At 50.2% G+C, this 17,365-nt stretch overlaps 6 protein-coding genes across 6 annotated transcripts; 4 read left to right on the top strand and 2 right to left on the bottom strand.

Moving 5' to 3' along the window:
- The first annotated feature begins 317 nt into the window (after nucleotides 1-317).
- Nucleotides 318-1,775, top strand: ASPSYDRAFT_45482 (putative pyrimidine 5'-nucleotidase). The gene is made up of 5 exons (XM_040847051.1): nucleotides 318-588; nucleotides 646-658; nucleotides 736-771; nucleotides 843-1,268; nucleotides 1,330-1,775. Exons 1-5 carry the CDS (start codon nucleotides 370-372, stop codon nucleotides 1,491-1,493), a joined length of 858 nt encoding a protein of 285 aa, XP_040702856.1. The 5' UTR covers nucleotides 318-369; the 3' UTR covers nucleotides 1,494-1,775.
- ASPSYDRAFT_202987 (alpha-amylase) lies at nucleotides 1,752-3,623 on the bottom strand (the record flags this gene model as incomplete). The annotated part of the gene is made up of 4 exons (XM_040843825.1): nucleotides 1,752-2,401; nucleotides 2,456-2,507; nucleotides 2,568-3,467; nucleotides 3,525-3,623. 4 exons carry the CDS (start codon nucleotides 3,621-3,623, stop codon nucleotides 1,752-1,754), a joined length of 1,701 nt encoding a protein of 566 aa, XP_040702855.1.
- Nucleotides 3,624-4,438: 815 nt separating this feature from the next.
- ASPSYDRAFT_152196 (putative dynactin) lies at nucleotides 4,439-8,521 on the top strand (the record flags this gene model as incomplete). Its single annotated transcript, XM_040842167.1, has 2 exons — nucleotides 4,439-4,654; nucleotides 4,922-8,521. 2 exons carry the CDS (start codon nucleotides 4,439-4,441, stop codon nucleotides 8,519-8,521), a joined length of 3,816 nt encoding a protein of 1,271 aa, XP_040702854.1.
- Nucleotides 8,522-8,788: 267 nt separating this feature from the next.
- On the bottom strand, nucleotides 8,789-10,251 carry ASPSYDRAFT_45479 (uncharacterized protein). The gene is made up of 3 exons (XM_040847050.1): nucleotides 9,577-10,251; nucleotides 9,217-9,493; nucleotides 8,789-9,156 (listed from the first exon to the last, which is right to left on the bottom strand). The coding sequence occupies exons 1-3, from the start codon at nucleotides 9,822-9,824 to the stop codon at nucleotides 8,914-8,916; spliced, it is 768 nt and encodes a 255-aa protein (XP_040702853.1). The 5' UTR covers nucleotides 9,825-10,251; the 3' UTR covers nucleotides 8,789-8,913.
- Nucleotides 10,252-10,328: 77 nt separating this feature from the next.
- Nucleotides 10,329-12,305, top strand: ASPSYDRAFT_45476 (uncharacterized protein). Its single transcript, XM_040847049.1, has 4 exons — nucleotides 10,329-10,529; nucleotides 10,582-11,112; nucleotides 11,161-11,304; nucleotides 11,362-12,305. The coding sequence occupies exons 2-4, from the start codon at nucleotides 10,825-10,827 to the stop codon at nucleotides 12,145-12,147; spliced, it is 1,218 nt and encodes a 405-aa protein (XP_040702852.1). The 5' UTR covers nucleotides 10,329-10,529; nucleotides 10,582-10,824; the 3' UTR covers nucleotides 12,148-12,305.
- A 160-nt stretch (nucleotides 12,306-12,465) lies between these two features.
- Nucleotides 12,466-17,089, top strand: ASPSYDRAFT_150743 (uncharacterized protein; the record flags this gene model as incomplete). The annotated part of the gene is made up of 5 exons (XM_040842034.1): nucleotides 12,466-12,498; nucleotides 12,572-12,653; nucleotides 12,726-12,812; nucleotides 12,883-15,724; nucleotides 16,393-17,089. 5 exons carry the CDS (start codon nucleotides 12,466-12,468, stop codon nucleotides 17,087-17,089), a joined length of 3,741 nt encoding a protein of 1,246 aa, XP_040702851.1.
- Nucleotides 17,090-17,365: the final 276 nt, after the last annotated feature.

Genomic DNA, 17,365 nt, shown 5'->3' with positions numbered 1-17,365 from the left:
GGAAATGCTATCCCTGTACAAATTCTGAGCAGTCAATTAGTATTGCTGCATGACCTTTTTAGGTCCAAACTGTAAATGCCAATTTGCTGCACTTTGACGAAAGCGACTTGGCCTTGCCAAAAGTGGACGGCGTTGTGAGCAAGAGCTGGGTATTTAGTGAGGATGAGAAAAGTGCACTGCAGCTTCGGCAGAGGAAAATCGGTCACCTGCTCGGACTCTTGGCCGTGTGAAACGCTAAACCCGGTATGGACCGACCCCGGCCTGATTCCAGGTTCGCCTTATAGAAAGCAGGGGCTTGTTTTCGAGATCTAATCATTGTCACGGATTTTAAATGCGGCAAGGCGACTGTGACTCATAGCTCACTTGAGGATGAGTTTTCTCGCTCCTCTCTGCCTCTCCAAGTCCATTCGTATTCCCGTCTCCAGCACATCGCAACTTCACCCCGCATATCAATTATCGCCCTCGACCCGCACTCCCTTTCGCATTCACGGCCATATTCACAGGCCAGGAACCGCTCCGATCAAACACAGGCTTCTCAGCACAATGTCGGACCCTCGGCCAATTTTCTTTTTCGACATAGATAATTGTGTACGTATCGTCAATTCAGGAATTGATCTCGCTTCTACTGACAGTGCTCTCCAATAGCTTTACTCAAGAAGTGCGAAACCCATGTACACCCCGTGCTTGCGGAATATTTCATAGTCAGGCCGACAGCTAACCAGAACCTTCATGCAGAAAGCAACATTCATGATGAGATGCAAAAACTGATTCGTATGTCAATACTCTCTTCACCTGCAAGTCGGTCGATACATCCATCTTGACCAGCTCCGCTCTCCGCGCAGATGAATTCTTCGTCCACCACCTGTCCCTCAAATCCGAAGATGCCCACATGCTACACATGAAATACTACAAGGAGTATGGTCTCGCCATCGAAGGGCTCACGCGCCACCACAAGATCGACCCACTCGAGTTCAACCGACAAGTCGACGACGCTCTGCCACTGGACCGGATCCTCAAACCTGACCTCAAGCTGCGGAAGCTGCTAGAAGACATCGACCGGGACAAAGTGAAACTATGGCTTCTTACAAATGCATACGTCAACCACGGCAAGCGGGTGGTGAAGCTGCTGCAGGTGGATGATCTTTTTGAGGGCATCACGTATTGTGATTATGCGCAGCCGCCGCTCATCTGCAAACCGTCACAAACGATGTATGATAAGGCGGAGAAGGATGCCGGTGCTTCGGGTAATGAGAAGATTTATTTTGTTGGTTAGTTTCCCTTTCCCCTTTGCATGCATTTGGAAGGGACAACCGTTGACGAGTTGCGAAGATGATTCTGGACTGAATTGTAGACACGCCGCGGCTCGTGGTTGGCAAGTTGCTCACCTTGTTGAGCCCGAGCTCCGAACGCCCAAAGTCCCGGTCTCCCAATACCAGATCCGGGATTTGGAAGAGTTACGAACATGCTTCCCTGACCTATTCAAGAAATCATAATCCCGGAGCGGAATATTGATATTTTAATGAACGTTGAATGGTATACAATGTTTGACTCTACCAGTGGGTGGTGTTTATCTTACGTTTATCTAAACTTATACAGCACATATTGTTAGACGGACATGAATAATAGAACATATTATATAAGGAGTTATTACAGTCATATAATCTCAACCAATCTGACAGACCAGCTTGTCACGACAGGGGAAAAACCGAACAAGAAGAAATAATCAAAAGCGATGAAAATGCGTCAACAAATTAAAGAAACAAATTTGCAACTCCAACAAAAGCACACAAAAGAACCATCCTACAAGATACCGTAGAGTCGCTCGCAGATGAGAGATAGTCGTTGGGTGTATCCTCACCGACGGTCTGGTCGTTCGTCACCGTAGGCGTGGTAGTAGGCGTGGGAACAGCCGGGGTACTTGTAGGCGTGCACAGCGCATTCTTGCGTTTCTGGTATCCGCACAGCCCAGAGCCATTCATCTTCTTAGCTGGGAAGAAGGCCTTGGGCTTTCCCGCATTCATCTCAACGATGATCTTGCCCTCGTCATCGGCAGTCACTGTCTCGCAGCTCAGAACATCCACCGCTTCCGTGCCCGGAGCGAAAGCCCCCGGGACTGAGAGATCGTACCGGCCACCCTTGGTGCCCAGGTTAGAGAAGACAGATACAATCTGAGAGCCTTCCGCGCCCTTCCGTGTGGCGTAGCTGGATCCGTCCAGATAGAGTTCTTTACTGTGGTTGGCTGCGTAGTGCCTGTCGAGGCGGATGGCGTGGTTGCGGAGCTTGTTCAGGGTTCTTGTTGTGTTGTAGAGTGGGTTGCGTGAGTTATAGCCAGTCTTCCAGAGCGGTTCGCGGTTGTAGGGGGCCTCTGGACCTTGCAGGTGCTGCTCTTGACCTTGGTAGACTGGTTTTCTGGTTAGTCTCCAATATTTAGTGTTGGTCGGTTGGGGGAACTTACCGATGGGTATGCCGTCAGATAGGATGTTGAAAGCCATTGCGTTTTTAGCCAGCTAGAGTCAAAGTCAGTATATATTGGGGAAAATTCATTGCCATTGCTATGGAAAACGTACGTTTGTATCACTTGTCAGGGCCGCAAATCGTGGGAGATTTTGGCTCTCCGTATACGTCGCCAGCCGAGTAAAGTCACGGCATTTGCTGTGTTGAGCCCGAACCTCCTCAGCAAGCCCTCGCATGTCTCCTGCAGTAAAGGCTTGCACCAGGGGTTCTTGAAGAGGGCTGTTCAAGAGACCGGACATAAAGTCTTCGTTTTTGCAGGCGTCGGCTGTACTTTCGGTGTCGACCTCTCCCATAGTAAACACACCGGCGGCCCGGCTGAAGCTGGTTAAGTAGGCGTCGTTCATATTTCTTGCAGAATCAACGCGGAGACCATCAATCGAGTAGTTGCCAACTAGACCCTTCGCCCATTCTTGGATCATGGAAACAACCTTTTCGTTCTCGGTGTTGAGATCAGGAAGAGCAACGACTTCGAGATCAAGCCAGCACTTTTCAACAGTTCTTGGGTCATTTGAATCCGCAACCTTGCAGTACGGGTGGTAGTACTGTTCGTCATCAAAGGGGGTGAGTCGTGACCAGTCGAGATCAGGCTCTTCATTTCCAGAAATCGAGTGGTTAAAAGCTTGGGCCATGTTGTTGATGGTGACATCCACCATGAAATACATTCCTCGCTTGTGCAGCTCTTTGGCCAGTTTTCGGAGTTCGTCTGCAGTCCCAAAGTGCTCATTCAAAGCATACAGGTTTTGCGGCCAATGTCCATGGTATGCCTCTCCGTACGTGGTATCTTCAGGGATATTCTCCACGACTGGCGAGATTTGAACAGCCGTGAAACCGAGATCTTGGATATAGTCCAGCTTGTCGATGATCCCGGCCCATGAACCTCCACAGTATTTGTAGGGATCACAAGGCTTATTTGAAGAGCCAGCCGGTCTGGCAAAGCGGTCTGTCATAACTTGCTGTGATTCCAAGCATTAGTATTGCTTTCCGAAACTTGCATACCATAGGAAACATACATAAATTGACCTCTCGGCCCATTGTTGGGCTGAAGGAGATGCAGCAGCTATACTGGCAGACGCCGAAAGAATGGCTTTCATATATGTGGAGTGCCGCATACTTTTCGTCTTTGGATTGGTGGTATAAATGAAAAAATAAAATAAAATAAAAAATTCGTTGGACAAGATGGGTGAGAGATATATAATGCTTGTATGACCAGTTTTGAAATGATTGGATGGAAATAACTTGATATCTGAGGATGACAGAGAAGCGCACCGAAGAAGCGAACAAGAGGCCATTTTTATACCTTTTTACTTCTCTTGGACATCCATCTTAACCTCTACTAGATGCTCTTGAAGGGCAAGCCAGGCACACCCCCCTCTACTGCTCTACTACTGTATATGGAAAAATAGGGCACGAGGAGTAACCTAGGATCCAAGCCCCTTCCCACGCAGTAATATCCTCCGAAAGTCCCATGTTCTCATGGAAATCTGTATCTTGACACATATTTAGCGGGGGATCAAAGGGGTTCGACTTCCAGGGCAAAAGTAAGGAGTGTCCAGGGTCATGATCGTCACATGCTCTCGAAGAAAGCTACGAAGTCTCCGATGTTCCCGAAAAGAGGGTTAGAGAGGGGTATAGGAGGAGCATCAGGGCCGAAGGGGTGATGGGTACAACGACATCAAGGAGGGATGGGAGTGATGCGAGTTGTGGTGGCTGGTAGAAGTGATAATGTGAGTGCCTCAGGCTGCCAGGCACAAGGCCCGCCGATCGCGTCCTGAGGCTACTAACGGACCCAGTTCTCCTGGCGCGGTCAAACAACAACAATAATCGAGCAACCACCCACGCTCACCTCCTGCCCCTCGTTACAGCGCCTGGGGCTTTCCTTTCTCCGCCATTGCTTGCGCAGGTGCTCTGATTAGCCACAATCAACATGGCGGAACTATCCACCGGCTGTGTTGTCACGCTCACCGACGGTCGGCAGGCCACCGTCCGGTACATGGGAGCTACGAGTTTCGCGGATGGAGAATGGGTTGGTGTCGAATTGAACGATGACTCTGGGAAGAACGATGGATCTGTACAAGGAGAGCGTTATTTTGATTGTGAACCGGGGTTCGGCATGTTTGTTCGCCCAGCTGTCGTTGCTTCGGTTATTGAACGGCCAGCCCGAACAACGAAGGCAGCTCCCAAAGCAGGCACCGCCGCGTCACAGACCAGAACCCGCGCCCAGAGCGGTATATCTACAGGCCCAGGTCTGAGGAGGCCGGGCTCTATATCGTCCATGAATCAAAAGCGAAACAGCGCTAGTTCTAGCCCAACGCCTGCTCCGAAAGGGCCGGCCCAGCGGTTGTCTTTGAAGGTAAGCTATTAATGGACATACTTGCGCCACGACCTTGCTGACACTATCTGGATGTAGACTCCATCAAAATCGCCCACAAAACAACTATCTAGTTCCACAACCCCCGCTCCCCCTCGATCTTCAATCAGCGGCGCCCCGAGATCATCCGCTGCCACACCGAAGACTCGGCCAAGCACCACGAAGTCCTCTATGGGGCCTCCCCCACCTCCTGCTTCAACTCGCACAGCCCGTACATCTATATCTGGACCCGCCGCTAGGACGAACAGACAAAGTTTGCAGGGGCCTGCAGGATCAGCGTCTTCAGGATTGTCTAAGCGGCCTGCCCTGCGACCAACCGCTCCAAATAGGACACCAGAAGAGGATACAAGCCCCGGTGCAGAAGACTCCGATCCTGCCTCTAACGATGCAGAAGGCGAATTTGTGGAAACGGAAGACCTGGCCCCTTCTAAGGTTACACCAACCACACGAACCAGCTCCTCCCGTCCAACGCCTGGTCAGCCTGCACCGCAACGGCAAACACAGAATATCGCAGTGACCAGGGAACTCGAAGAATTGAAGTCTAAGTTGAAGGTCATGGAGAAAAAACGAGCTGATGACCGAGAGAGGCTGAAGACTCTGGAACAGTTGCAGGGGGAACGTGATAAGTTCGAGGGAATAATCCAGAAACTGCAGGCGAAATATCAGCCACAGCAACTTGAGATCACTGATCTACGTAAAAAGCTCAAGGAGGCGGAAGCTAGAGTTGATGAAGTCGAGAAACTGCAAGCAGAACATGAGACACTTATGGAAATTGCAACTCTTGACCGTGAGATGGCGAATGAGACGGCCGATGCAGTGAAGCATGAATGCGACGCGCTCAGAATGCGGGTGGAAGAACTAGAGTTGGAAGCTGAGGTGCTGAGGGAAGAGAACGAAGAATTCGGACAGGTCATGAGCCCTGAGGAGAAATCGAGCCATGGTTGGTTGCAAATGGAGAAGACAAACGAAAGACTTCGTGAAGCACTTCTTCGCCTCCGCGATATGACCCAACAGCAGGAATCTGAGTTGAAAGATCAGATTCAAGAACTTCAACAGGACCTCGAGGATTATTCTGCTATCAAGTCGCAATATGAGGCTACCAAGGAAAAGCTACTGGTGTCAGAGAACAACGTTGAGGACCTCAAACAGCAGCTCGAGACCGCTCTGGGTGCCGAGGAAATGATTGAAGAGCTAGCAGACAAGAATATGCGCTACCAGGACGAAATCAACGAACTCAGTGCAGCTATTTCTGACCTCGAGGCGCTGAAGGAGATCAACGATGAGCTCGAATGGAACCATGTCGAAACGGAGAAGCAACTGCAAGAGGAGATTGAATACCGCGAAACCCTCTTTAACGACCAAGTTCAAAAGATATCGCAGCAGGATGACGTGATTGAGGACTTGGAATACACGCTGACTCGTTTCCGAGAGCTCGTCTCTACCCTACAAGCTGATTTGGAGGATATGCGGGCGTCGCAACAAATCACAGAAGCCGAGGCCACCGACCTTACAGCGCGCTCTAGAGCAATGATGGATCTGAACCTCAAGTTGCAATCATCTGTTGCCAAATCCCAAACCAAGACAATCGATATTGAGCTTAAACGCATTGAATCTGAGGAGGAAAGCCAGCATTTGTCTATCGTGAAGATGTATCTGCCAGAGTACTTCGAAGGCGAACGAAGCTCTGTTCTTGCCCTTTTACGCTTTAAGCGAGTCAGTTCCAAGGCGTCGTTGATGAACAGCACTATTGAAGGGATGATTTCTGAGCAAGCATCCATATCTCCTGCTCTAGAGGACGTCTTTACTGCTCATGATGTCCTGGAAAAGCTTCTCTTTATAGACTCTATCTGCGGTCGGTTTGGGAACTACATCGCAACCTGTTCTGCGGAGAGCTTTGGCACCATTCAAGGCTCTTACTACGAACTGGAACCTGTGGAACGTACATTGAATTTCTGGCTAGAGGCTCTGAAGAAGAATGAAATCAATATGAAAAAGTGCGCAGTGGAGCTGCAAAGATCTATCGCTCTACTGTCACACCTCGCCGAGACTCTTCTTCCCACGTCGTTGGAAACCTTTGCCGATGAACTCTGCATGAGCTCTACGTTGACCCAATCCTACATTGAGAACGCAGTGTCGTCAATGTCGCGACTCGTGTCGCTGTTGCAGTCAAAGCTGCCGAAACTCGAGGATGGAGATGAGGAAGCAACCTTCCTATTCAGCAAAATTGAAACTTTCGTGTCTCAAGCTCGCAGTCTCAAGGTGGCTATGGTAAAAATCAACCGTGCTGTTGGCGATTTGAGGTCGAGGTCTCTCGCTCTCTCTCACGATGCTTGCGGGCCATTCAAGCGAGCAGAGGATGCCGCGAAGGACCTCTCAAGCTTGTCGCGACAGATGGGAGAGAATATCATGGTACTCTTTACCGATGAAAGCCGCGCAGAACCGATTACCTTGCAGGAAGTCTTGACAAACATGTCTCAGATATCTGCAATGTACATCCAGACCTCCGATGCGGGAAGCGAGAGCAACGACGGCATGTCCTTCATCTTCACCATGCTGCGTGGCCTCGGCGGTACTCTGGAAGAACTCGGCTCTATTTCATCCGACTTGTCTATTACCTCCGAATTTGAAAAGCGACCCTCTCCTTGGATTGCGCGATCTGCAGAGCTCAAATCAAACAAGGTGAACTCTCCGGATGCTGAGGAGGAGATCCGTCGCTTAAAGAACGAAATCCATGAAGCATCTACGGCTCTGGGGGTGAAGGACAAGACCATCGAGGAGCAAACCATCAAGGTAGAGCTGGTCGAGTCGCGTATGCGAGAAGCAAGCAAGAAGGCAGCTGCCGTGAAGGACTTGGAAGCCAAGATTGAAGAAATGACAACAAAGGAGTCAGATCTCAAGACTACGGTGGAAAGCCAGCGTAAGGATCTACAGGGCCTCGAGGCAGAGCGGGATGAAATCAAAGCTCAGCTTGACAGGGTCAAACGCCTTTCTGGAACCGTTGGGGTCACTGCTGGCTCAGGCACCGTCGTTGACAACGCCGCCTCGCTGGCGGCGATGCAGGAAAACGAGGCACTCCGGGCAGAGATGGAAAGCCTCCAAGCGGCTGTCCGCTTCCTTCGCGAGGAGAATCGCCGCCAAAACATCCTCAACCCATACTCCGTGCAACGCTCATCAGAACTCTATTCCTGGCTTGACGCACCACTTACCCAGAACCCTATCGCAGAGGCACAACGCGAGAAGATCCAACAAACCGCCTCCGAAAGCCGCGAAGTCCTCTCTCACCTCCTTAAGCTTACACAAGAGTCCAACATCTACGACCTCAAAGCCACCCACAACCGTGCAGGCTGGCGTCCTTCAAAGGACAAGCTCCGCTACCAGGTCCTCCAACAGCGTGAGAACTTCGAACGCTGGGCTGAATGGAAGGACGAGGTCGTCGGCCGCGAACGCGAACAAGACCGAATGGCAACTGCCAAGAAGGAAAGAGCTGCTCGTGGACCACGCACACATGGCCACGCTTCCCATCCCTCAATGGGGTATGGCATGATGGGCCGCGCGTGGCAGATCCTCGGCATGCAACAAGATCGCAAGACGGCGGCTACGAATCAGCCTGTTGAGCCGGCTATTGAGCCATCATTTTAGGATCAACCCGAGTTCTGGCTGTTTTTACCACAGGTGGTGTTCTGGTTTCGTTTTTCTTTATCCATTTATCTACCTGTGAGCGTATTCGTACATACTTATCTTATTATACCCATCCATATTTTAGGAATGTATAGCCGAAAGAGAATTTTATACACTTATGGCTCTGTTATACAGAAAGAAAACCAATGCATGACCAGCCTGTGTAGCGAATAATCGGGATAAGGACGCGGTTTGTCATCCAGAAATCAAGTGCAGTGAGGAGCAGCCAGGATGAATTTGAGAAGGGGGTATCGTATAGCATCGTATCTAATTTTTGTATCATCAATCTCTATACTATCGCTCTATAATTCTAGTATTTGAAGGAGAAAGATGAAGGAAAGAACTACACCAGCCTATCTCCTCCAGGGAGTAGTACTGGCACTCGGCCTAGGAATAGACAGACTGCGCCCTGTAGCAAACCCAATAAAGATAATAAAAATCGTCGTCAACGCCTCAGGGAAGAACATGAGCACCAGGCGCACCGCGGTCGTCCCATACACAGGGCTGAGATCCTGCCGTTGCGTCATAACCGCTACATGGGCGTATATTACCCTGATTCCAAGGAAGAAGAGGGCGATTAGGGCTCCGCCGAGAATCTAGACGGTATCTAGTTAGCTATAATTTATTATAGAGAAAAGATAGACGGGGAAGCATACCACAGTACCTTGCCAGTACGCCGGGGCGTTTCTACGCGCCTGGGATGGTAGTAAAGAGAAGCAAGTCCAGGCGACCTCGAGCACCCACGCGACGATCATCAGCGCCGATCCGAGCTTCCAATGGGATAAACTAGCGGGTTTGGGTTGGCCCTTGTAGACATCCATGGCGCCTGTGGCTGTGAGGGCAATTGCGGCGGCCATCAGAGCCGTGATGATGTAGAGGAAGCCCCAGCCGAGCCATTTGCTGATATTTTGGGTGGGATTGCGGTAGGCGCGACTTTTTATAGAAATTGGAAGTTAGATTTGTATCTTATTTTTCTTGTCGGGCTTGTTTATTTCATCAAAGTTGGTTGGACGTACGCTTCGTGCACGAGGCCATCAACACTCAGGAGTAACGGGGACGCCCCAACACCGACGAGGATGCTGGCAGCTAGACTATCGCCCTGAGAGGTACCCAGGGCACCGGCGACGATTCGCAGTATACAGAACGCGGTGAGATAATACCAAGCAAGCAAGCCGGCCCAGCGATGGATCCAGAAATTATATATAGCGAGAGGAAGGACGGCCAGATAGAGGACTAGGCCGGCCACATAGACCCCTTTCACCATGGTGGTGTCTCTAGAGGGAAGGGGTATGGGTATCGATTTTCAGGAACGACTCCAAACCGAGAGCAGCAGCAGCAGCTCAGGGCGATAGACGCGCTGTTTTATTTTTCATTTTATCTGTCTCCATGGGTAAATCCGCTAGGCCCGATCGACGACTAAGGCTGATACTCGTGAGCGCGACATTACTCTAACGGGCGCGTCCAGGGTCGGTTTGGAGTCGAGACTCGAGACTCCGTTGACTTCGAGACTCCAAGAGTCCAAGACGATTTGGCGGCCGATTCATGTTTATGGCTGGACGGGCAATCGGAAGGTGGAAAAGAAAGCGAGTGGAGAGCAGGAGTCGCAGAGAGACCGTCAGCCAAGCTTCAGCTGGTGCGATTGGGCTGCACGCTGTCAGACCCACGGACTGGACGTTGGAGAGTCAACGGAGGGTGGTGGCTATGATTGGGAGAGTCACAGTAAGCCTGTAGGGGCACAGCCGCAGCTCTCAGCCGTTCCTGCTCACTTGCTCAGTCAGGCAGCATCGTTCCACTCCCCGTCTTCTTAATTCCCGCTATGCTTCTACTAAGCGCAGCCCGATCACCGTGTTCGTGATCGAGATACTGTATCACTTACCCGACCAGATTCTTCTTTCCTCCCGCCTTCCATGGTGCATAGGGGGAAACTCAGCGCTGCCTGCGGTCCTTTTGTCGAAGCCGTCATCTCAAAGTACGCTGGTCACCTATCTCTAGGCCAGCCTCGTATTAATGTCCAAACGCAGTGCGACCGGAAAAGGCCATACTGCTCCCAATGTATCCGAGCCAAGAGAGACTGTTTCGGATACCGAGATGTCTCTGCAGGGAGGTTCTACGACCAGACTGAGGAAGTGAGGAAGAGGAATTCGCCTTCATCCTCCGCTTTGGTTCCTTCTCCACCGCAGAAACGGAGATTGGACCAGGCTGCTAGTCCTTCCCTTATACAGCAGCATGTTTCTGTCCCTCTGGCCGGCCAGGGTGCAGCTTTTATGCTGTCTCGTTATCCCACACAGGACCGTGTAGCAGGCGGTCGAGGCCCAGTGAACGGTTTCCCACTCCACGTGTTAGGTACACCGGCAGGGCGTGCTGTCACCACAAGTCTCAATGCAGTAGGCTTAGCAGCACTGTCTAATATCCACCAGTCGCAGCAGCTTATGCTGAGCGCACGGGAAACGTATATTTCGGCGTTGGCAGAATTGAATGAAGTTCTGAGTGACGAAACGCAGTCCATATCAAATTCCAGTCTAATAGCAGTGGGATTCCTGGGCATGTTTGAGGTCCGTATTTGGACTGCCTTTGAGAAAGGTCCTCTGCTAATCTAATAGATACTGACATGTAACGGTCGTCCCTTTTTGGAAAAATATCTTAACCATGCAGAAGGGTCCGCCAAACTGCTCCAACTGCGCGGCTCCGACCAACTTAAGGATCCAATCGGGATGGGCTTATTTGCTCAATTTCGGACGAATATCGTAATTATCCCATACCTACTTTTCGTAATTGGGCGGAACGTATAGTAACTGAAATAGATCCTAGGTAACTTCTGGCTTAAAAAGCCCACTCCTTCGTGGATGATCGAACTTTCAAACGAAGCTATCGCTTGTCGTGGCAACGGAGCAAGCCCAGATGATGAGCTCTTCTTCCTTATGGCTCAGGTTGCTGATATCTGTGCCAGTCTCCGCAGCGGTGTGCTTATAGAACCAACCAAGGTCGTGAAAGAGGCCTTAAAACTCGACACTGAGCTCAAGTCCTGGGCGATGTTTGTCGATTCCAGTTGGCACTATGCCGTTATTGATAACCCCGAATCTACGAACGAGAACAGTTGCGGTTCGCCTTTTCGACGTATTTATGGCAAGCAGTACCATCTCTATCCAAGCACGGTGGTTTCAGCAGGGTGGAACGATTATCGCTTCGCGCGTCTTATTCTCTTGGAAGTCGTTTGCGCACTCTCCGATCATCTTGCTCGGAGAGACGAAGTGGCTGCCGTTGAGCACCAACGGACAATTTCTAACTGCACGGCCCTCTCGCAACAACTAGCCGAAGACATCTGTGCCAGCGTGCCCTATCATCTCGGGGCAACCGAAGACTCTACGCTTGAAGATTGGAATAGCACGCCAACCGGAGGCATGACTCGATTGATATGGCCGTTGTTTGTTGCATCTGACTGCGCTGGAGCATCACCGGAGTTCGTAAAGTGGATTGCCAATACGTTGTCTCGGATAGGTCATGGAGTAGGGATCCAGCAGGCAGTGGTGATGTCAAATCTTTTGAAAGCGGGTCGGCATTTGAGCTGGCTACCTGAGCTGGGAGGGTGATAATGGAATTTATTTTCATTGTTTCTTTCACATATACATCTCTGATGGTCGTTGAGAAGAATCTATACACTGTAATTGGGGCTAATTTACCCACTAGGATTTGGCTGCCATTTTTATTCGAGCACCAAAAAATGCGACATTTTAAAATACTAGCAAACTTCTGTCATTCAGTGTAATATTGGCATGGACCGCGGTTCTTCAACTGTTGCGATAGTTACTGATAGTGCTCGTGTCTTATCTAAATTGATCTCCGCGCGGAAACGCGACTTGCGCGTTTCGATTTTGTCTCCTCTCCAACTTCGCCCTCACGATGGAACTATGGCGACCATCAAGGCCATCGAGGCCCGCTCGGTATTTCACACCTCGTCTATTTTGTCTACGCCTCCTAATCAGGCCTTTTCTGTTCTAGGTTCATCAAATCCAGTCCGGCCAGGTCATTGTCGACCTTAACTCGGTGATTAAGGAGCTCGTCGAGAACAGCCTCGACGCTGGTGCCACATCAATCGGTCAGTTACGAACAAGCGAACAAGCTCAGAATCTCCATTTCTCCATAATATGTATATGCTTACATTCCATAGACATCCGATTCAAAAACAATGGCCTCGACTTAATCGAAGTTCAAGACAACGGCAGCGGAATCTCGCCAGAGAACTACGATAACGTGGGTACGTAGCTGGCTACCCGCCCTCCGTTTCGCTTTCTTTCGAGGTATAAAAATAAAACTAATGATAACAGCCCTTAAGCATTACACGTCCAAGCTCTCCTCCTTCGATGATCTCCTCCGTCTCCAAACCTTTGGCTTCCGTGGAGAAGCCTTATCGTCACTATGCGCTCTGTCCGATTTCCGCATCACAACCGCCCAAGCCGCCCAGGCGCCGCGCGCAACCCGTCTCGAATTCGAACAATCGGGAAAGCTGAAAAAGACACAGATAGTCGCAGGGCAGAAGGGCACAACAGCGTCAGTGGAGGGGTTATTCAAGAAACTACCTGTACGACGGCGGGAGTTGGAAAAGAATATTAAACGTGAGTATGGGAAAGTGTTGAACCTGCTACATGCATATGCTTGTGTTAGTACAGGCGTGCGCTTCAGCGTCAAGAGTACTCTAGCCAAGAAGAACGCAGTGGTCTTCACGACGAACGGGAACCAGACGACAAAGGAGAATATTGCTAATGTCTACGGCGCAAAGACACTTCTTGCATTGATACCGCTGGATCTTGAGCTGGAGTTTGAACCTTCAGGCCCTGGAAGACGAACTGCTGGAGAAGACATGAATAGTATTCAGGTCCGCGGGCATGTCTCGCGACCTGTTTTCGGTGAGGGACGGCAAACGCCTGACCGGCAGATGTTCTTCGTCAACTCGCGACCATGTGCACTGCCGCAGATCGCTAAGGCGTTCAATGAAGTGTATAAATCTTTCAATGTGGCGCAGTCGCCCTTTGTATTTGCGGACTTCCACATGGATACGAATGCCTACGATGTGAATGTGTCTCCGGACAAGCGGACGGTTTTACTGCATGACGCTGGAGCACTTATCGAGTCGCTTAAGCAGTCGCTCCAGAAGCTGTTTGACTCGACAGACCAAACTGTGCCTCAGTCGCAGGTCCTTGGGAAGTTGCCGGTTGCTAGACAGCGTTCATTCCCGGAAACGCCAAGGGCTTCGGTTGCGAAAGCTGATATTGGGAGCCAGGAATCGGTAGATGCTGAAGATCAACGTGAGAGGGAACAAGAAGATAGCCCAATGGATCCGCAGGACAGGATGAAGAGCTTCCTTGGGAGCGTCAAGGCGCGCGATACTCAGCCAAATGAACCGTCTTCTACGAGGACGCCTAGCAAACAGCAGCAATCTCCCACTGCTCTATTTCCTGCCGGGGCGAGCAACGCACTATCTCAAGAAGAGACCCATGACCCCACTGCCGAAGAGGAATCCTCCGATAACGAGCTCTTCGTTGGCGAGAAGACACCCCACGGAAACACACAGGCTACACAGAATGATGAGCCTAGTACGCAGTCGAGCCAACCGGAAGAACCCGCACAGGATGATTTCGAGACCCCAAACGCTATACAAAATGCATTTGACCGAATGAGACCAAGACGTGTCCCGGCCGAGGTGGCAACCATCACTATTGGCGACAGGACAGTAACATCAATGGTAGGGAGTGGCGTACCTAGGAAGAGGAGTACGACTGGTGACTCGGCGACTCGCCCAGCTCGGAAAAGACGAATTCATACACCGTCCCGCCCGAGTATTTTTGGTCGTATGCAGGATTTTGCGGCGCCGGGGTCTCAAATGAATGTGTCTCAAGACAGTGAAGAAGAAGACGAGGAGGATGAGGATGTTGAAGACGAAGGCCGAGATGAAGACCAAGGCGAAGGCGATGAGGGCGTAGAAGAGGAAGCAGAGGAAGTTGAAGATGTGGAAAGCGAAGTCGACGAAGAGCTGGAAGATGCCGAATCCTTCGCCCCGTCTGATCAGGATAATGCGAGTGAAGCTGGTGAGAAGGCCAATAAACAGGCGCAAGAACAGCCTGCAGATGAGGACATGGGTGAGGGAATGGACGACGAAGAGAAGAAGAAACACGAAGAAGCCGAAGTCCAACGACTTATCCAGGAAGCAGAGAATGCCGCGCAGGCAAACAGCCATACCCGAGCAAATAAACTGAACAAAGGCGTCAGTCATCGAGATTCTACCGTAAACCTTTCGACCACCATCAATGGGTCAATATCCAGAATTCAGTCTCAAGCAGAGCATCTCAACAATCCTACTGAACAGGGTAACCCAGCTGAAGTCGAGGACACAGGCCTATCGCAAGTCGCAGCTGAAGAGCGTTTATCCCTAACAGTCACAAAAGACGACTTCGCGCGCATGCGCATCCTCGGGCAATTCAACCTCGGCTTCATCCTCGCAACCCGCTCGACAGAATTCAAAGATGAACTTTTCATAGTTGATCAACACGCCTCTGACGAAAAAATCAACTTCGAGCGCCTTCAGTCCTCAACAGTCGTCCAAAACCAACGCCTCGTCCACCCCAAACGCCTTGACCTCACAGCCATCGAGGAGGAAATCGTCGTAGAGAACCAAATTGCCCTAGAGAAAAATGGCTTCGTCATTGATATCGACGATAGTGGCGACGAACCTATTGGTCGGAGATGTAGTCTGCTCTCGCTACCGCTAAGCAAAGAAGTCGTCTTTGACACGCGGGATCTAGAAGAACTGATCGTCCTCCTCTCAGAAAGAACATCAACATCCAATACAAAAGCGGATAATGACATCGACATCCCTCGCCCCAGCAAAGTCCGCAAGATGTTTGCCATGCGGGCATGCCGCTCGAGCATCATGATTGGTAAGACGTTAACGCACAAGCAGATGGAGCGCGTGGTGCGGAATATGGGCACGATCGACAAACCATGGAACTGTCCCCATGGTCGGCCGACGATGCGTCATCTTTTCAGTTTGCGGCACTGGGAGGAGTGGGACGAATACGAGCATGGACCTGCATATGGACATGATGAGAATAGTGAAGAAGAAGAAAATGGATCGTTAAGCAGGTTGGATATCTGGAAGGAGTACCTGCAAGGGTTGGCAGATCAATCGGAATAGATTTGCATGCTTTTTTGTAGGGATTTTGGAATACACTTGAATGGATTGGATACGATACTCATCGTCCTCGCTCGTATATAGTGACAGAGATCTTGAATAAGAAGTGATATAAGATTGACTACAGGATATAGTCTATTACGACTTCGTCGTAGCCTTTTCAGGTTACATCTCTAAGTTCTATGCCTATGGAGACTATATTAATATTCTTAAATAAGCTAACCACCCGTAGGTATGATTCAGTTAGGATTAAGACGCGCGATTAGGGCTACTTGAATATGCACCATAGAGATCCATTCTCTTGCATTTGGTCCCAAGGCCGTCTAAAAAATCACATGACTGGCCGATTTCTCTGGTCCTACCAAACTGCTATCAAGTCAAACCATGTTTCCACGATCTATACCGAGTATATGGTGGTATATCCAGCTAGCTACACATTTGCTCTGCGCCCCGGAAGGCTATCACTGTGATTTCTTCTGCTCAGGCCCAGTGTTAACTGTTAAGACTTTACATACGGACAATCTGCAGCTAAGCTACTAGCAGTCATGTGTCTGCATAACTGGTCATAAGTAGTAGTGTCACTAACCCCTCCACCCTCAACACCAAACCCAACTTATATCCAGTTTGTATCCTTATTCCCATTATCAAGACATCCCAACCCACCAAACTTCCCAAAGAAAGAAACAAAACAAAAACAAACCAAGTCAAACGCCAAAATGACTCTTAATTCACCAACCTCTCCCAACTCCTCCCAGAACCCCCAACACCCTCTCGTCCAACATCCCCAAGAAGACCCCTCCGACCCCCAAAAACCCACGCGCGAAGCCGTCTCCGCATTCACCGCCTCCCTCCACTCCCTCGGCGCAAACTACACATCCGATCTAGTTGACCGCGCAAAGAATCTACATGGGAACTCCGAGGCGCTGCGGGCGCAGGAAGAACAGCTCGCGCGGACGACGGCGGACCTGCGCAAGCAAAATAACGAGTGGGGAAAGGTGGCAGATGAGGCACGCAATGGGCTGAAGGAAATTGGTGACGTGCAGAACTGGGCTGAGATGATTGAGCGGGATTTGTTGGTAGTGGAGGAAGTGCTGGGTGTTGTGGAGGAGGATTTTGAGAGGGAGAGGGAGAGGGAGCGGGATGAAGATATTAGTGGGAATGATGCTGAGATGGATATTGACGGGCAAGCAGTTATTGGAGCTCACAACGGGAATGGGGTTTCGAATGATGGTTTGAATGGGAATGGTAAGATTCGCGGGGAGGATGGGGAGGATGGGAAGGCGATGGGAAAGGGCAAGGCTAAGGCCAAGGGGACAGCGAAGAAAAGGTGGTTTTCTTGGTGGTGATTTCTGGATCAGTTGCACCTGCCATTTACCTTGATTTGCTATTTACCATGACGAGTTACGATTTATGATGATAAGATGCTTTTGGATATTTAATGTATCAAATTGCTATAGGAGTATTAACATTGCAGAGGTATTTGCATCGCTGATAAATACATATAGAGTGAGTCCCAAACGCCGTTGATGCCTTGCTTTGCCTTGCTTTGTTCTCAAAAATTGCTTTTGCACACGAGCGCTACATTGATATCAAATCCAAATTCCCTTAATGCGTAAAAAATA

The sequence above is a fragment of the Aspergillus sydowii genome (genome assembly GCF_001890705.1).
Source record: "Aspergillus sydowii CBS 593.65 unplaced genomic scaffold ASPSYscaffold_5, whole genome shotgun sequence".
Classification (NCBI taxonomy): Eukaryota; Fungi; Ascomycota; class Eurotiomycetes; order Eurotiales; family Aspergillaceae; genus Aspergillus; species Aspergillus sydowii.
Note: the sequence above shows the minus strand (reverse complement) of the source record. Positions and strands in the feature narration are given on the sequence as shown.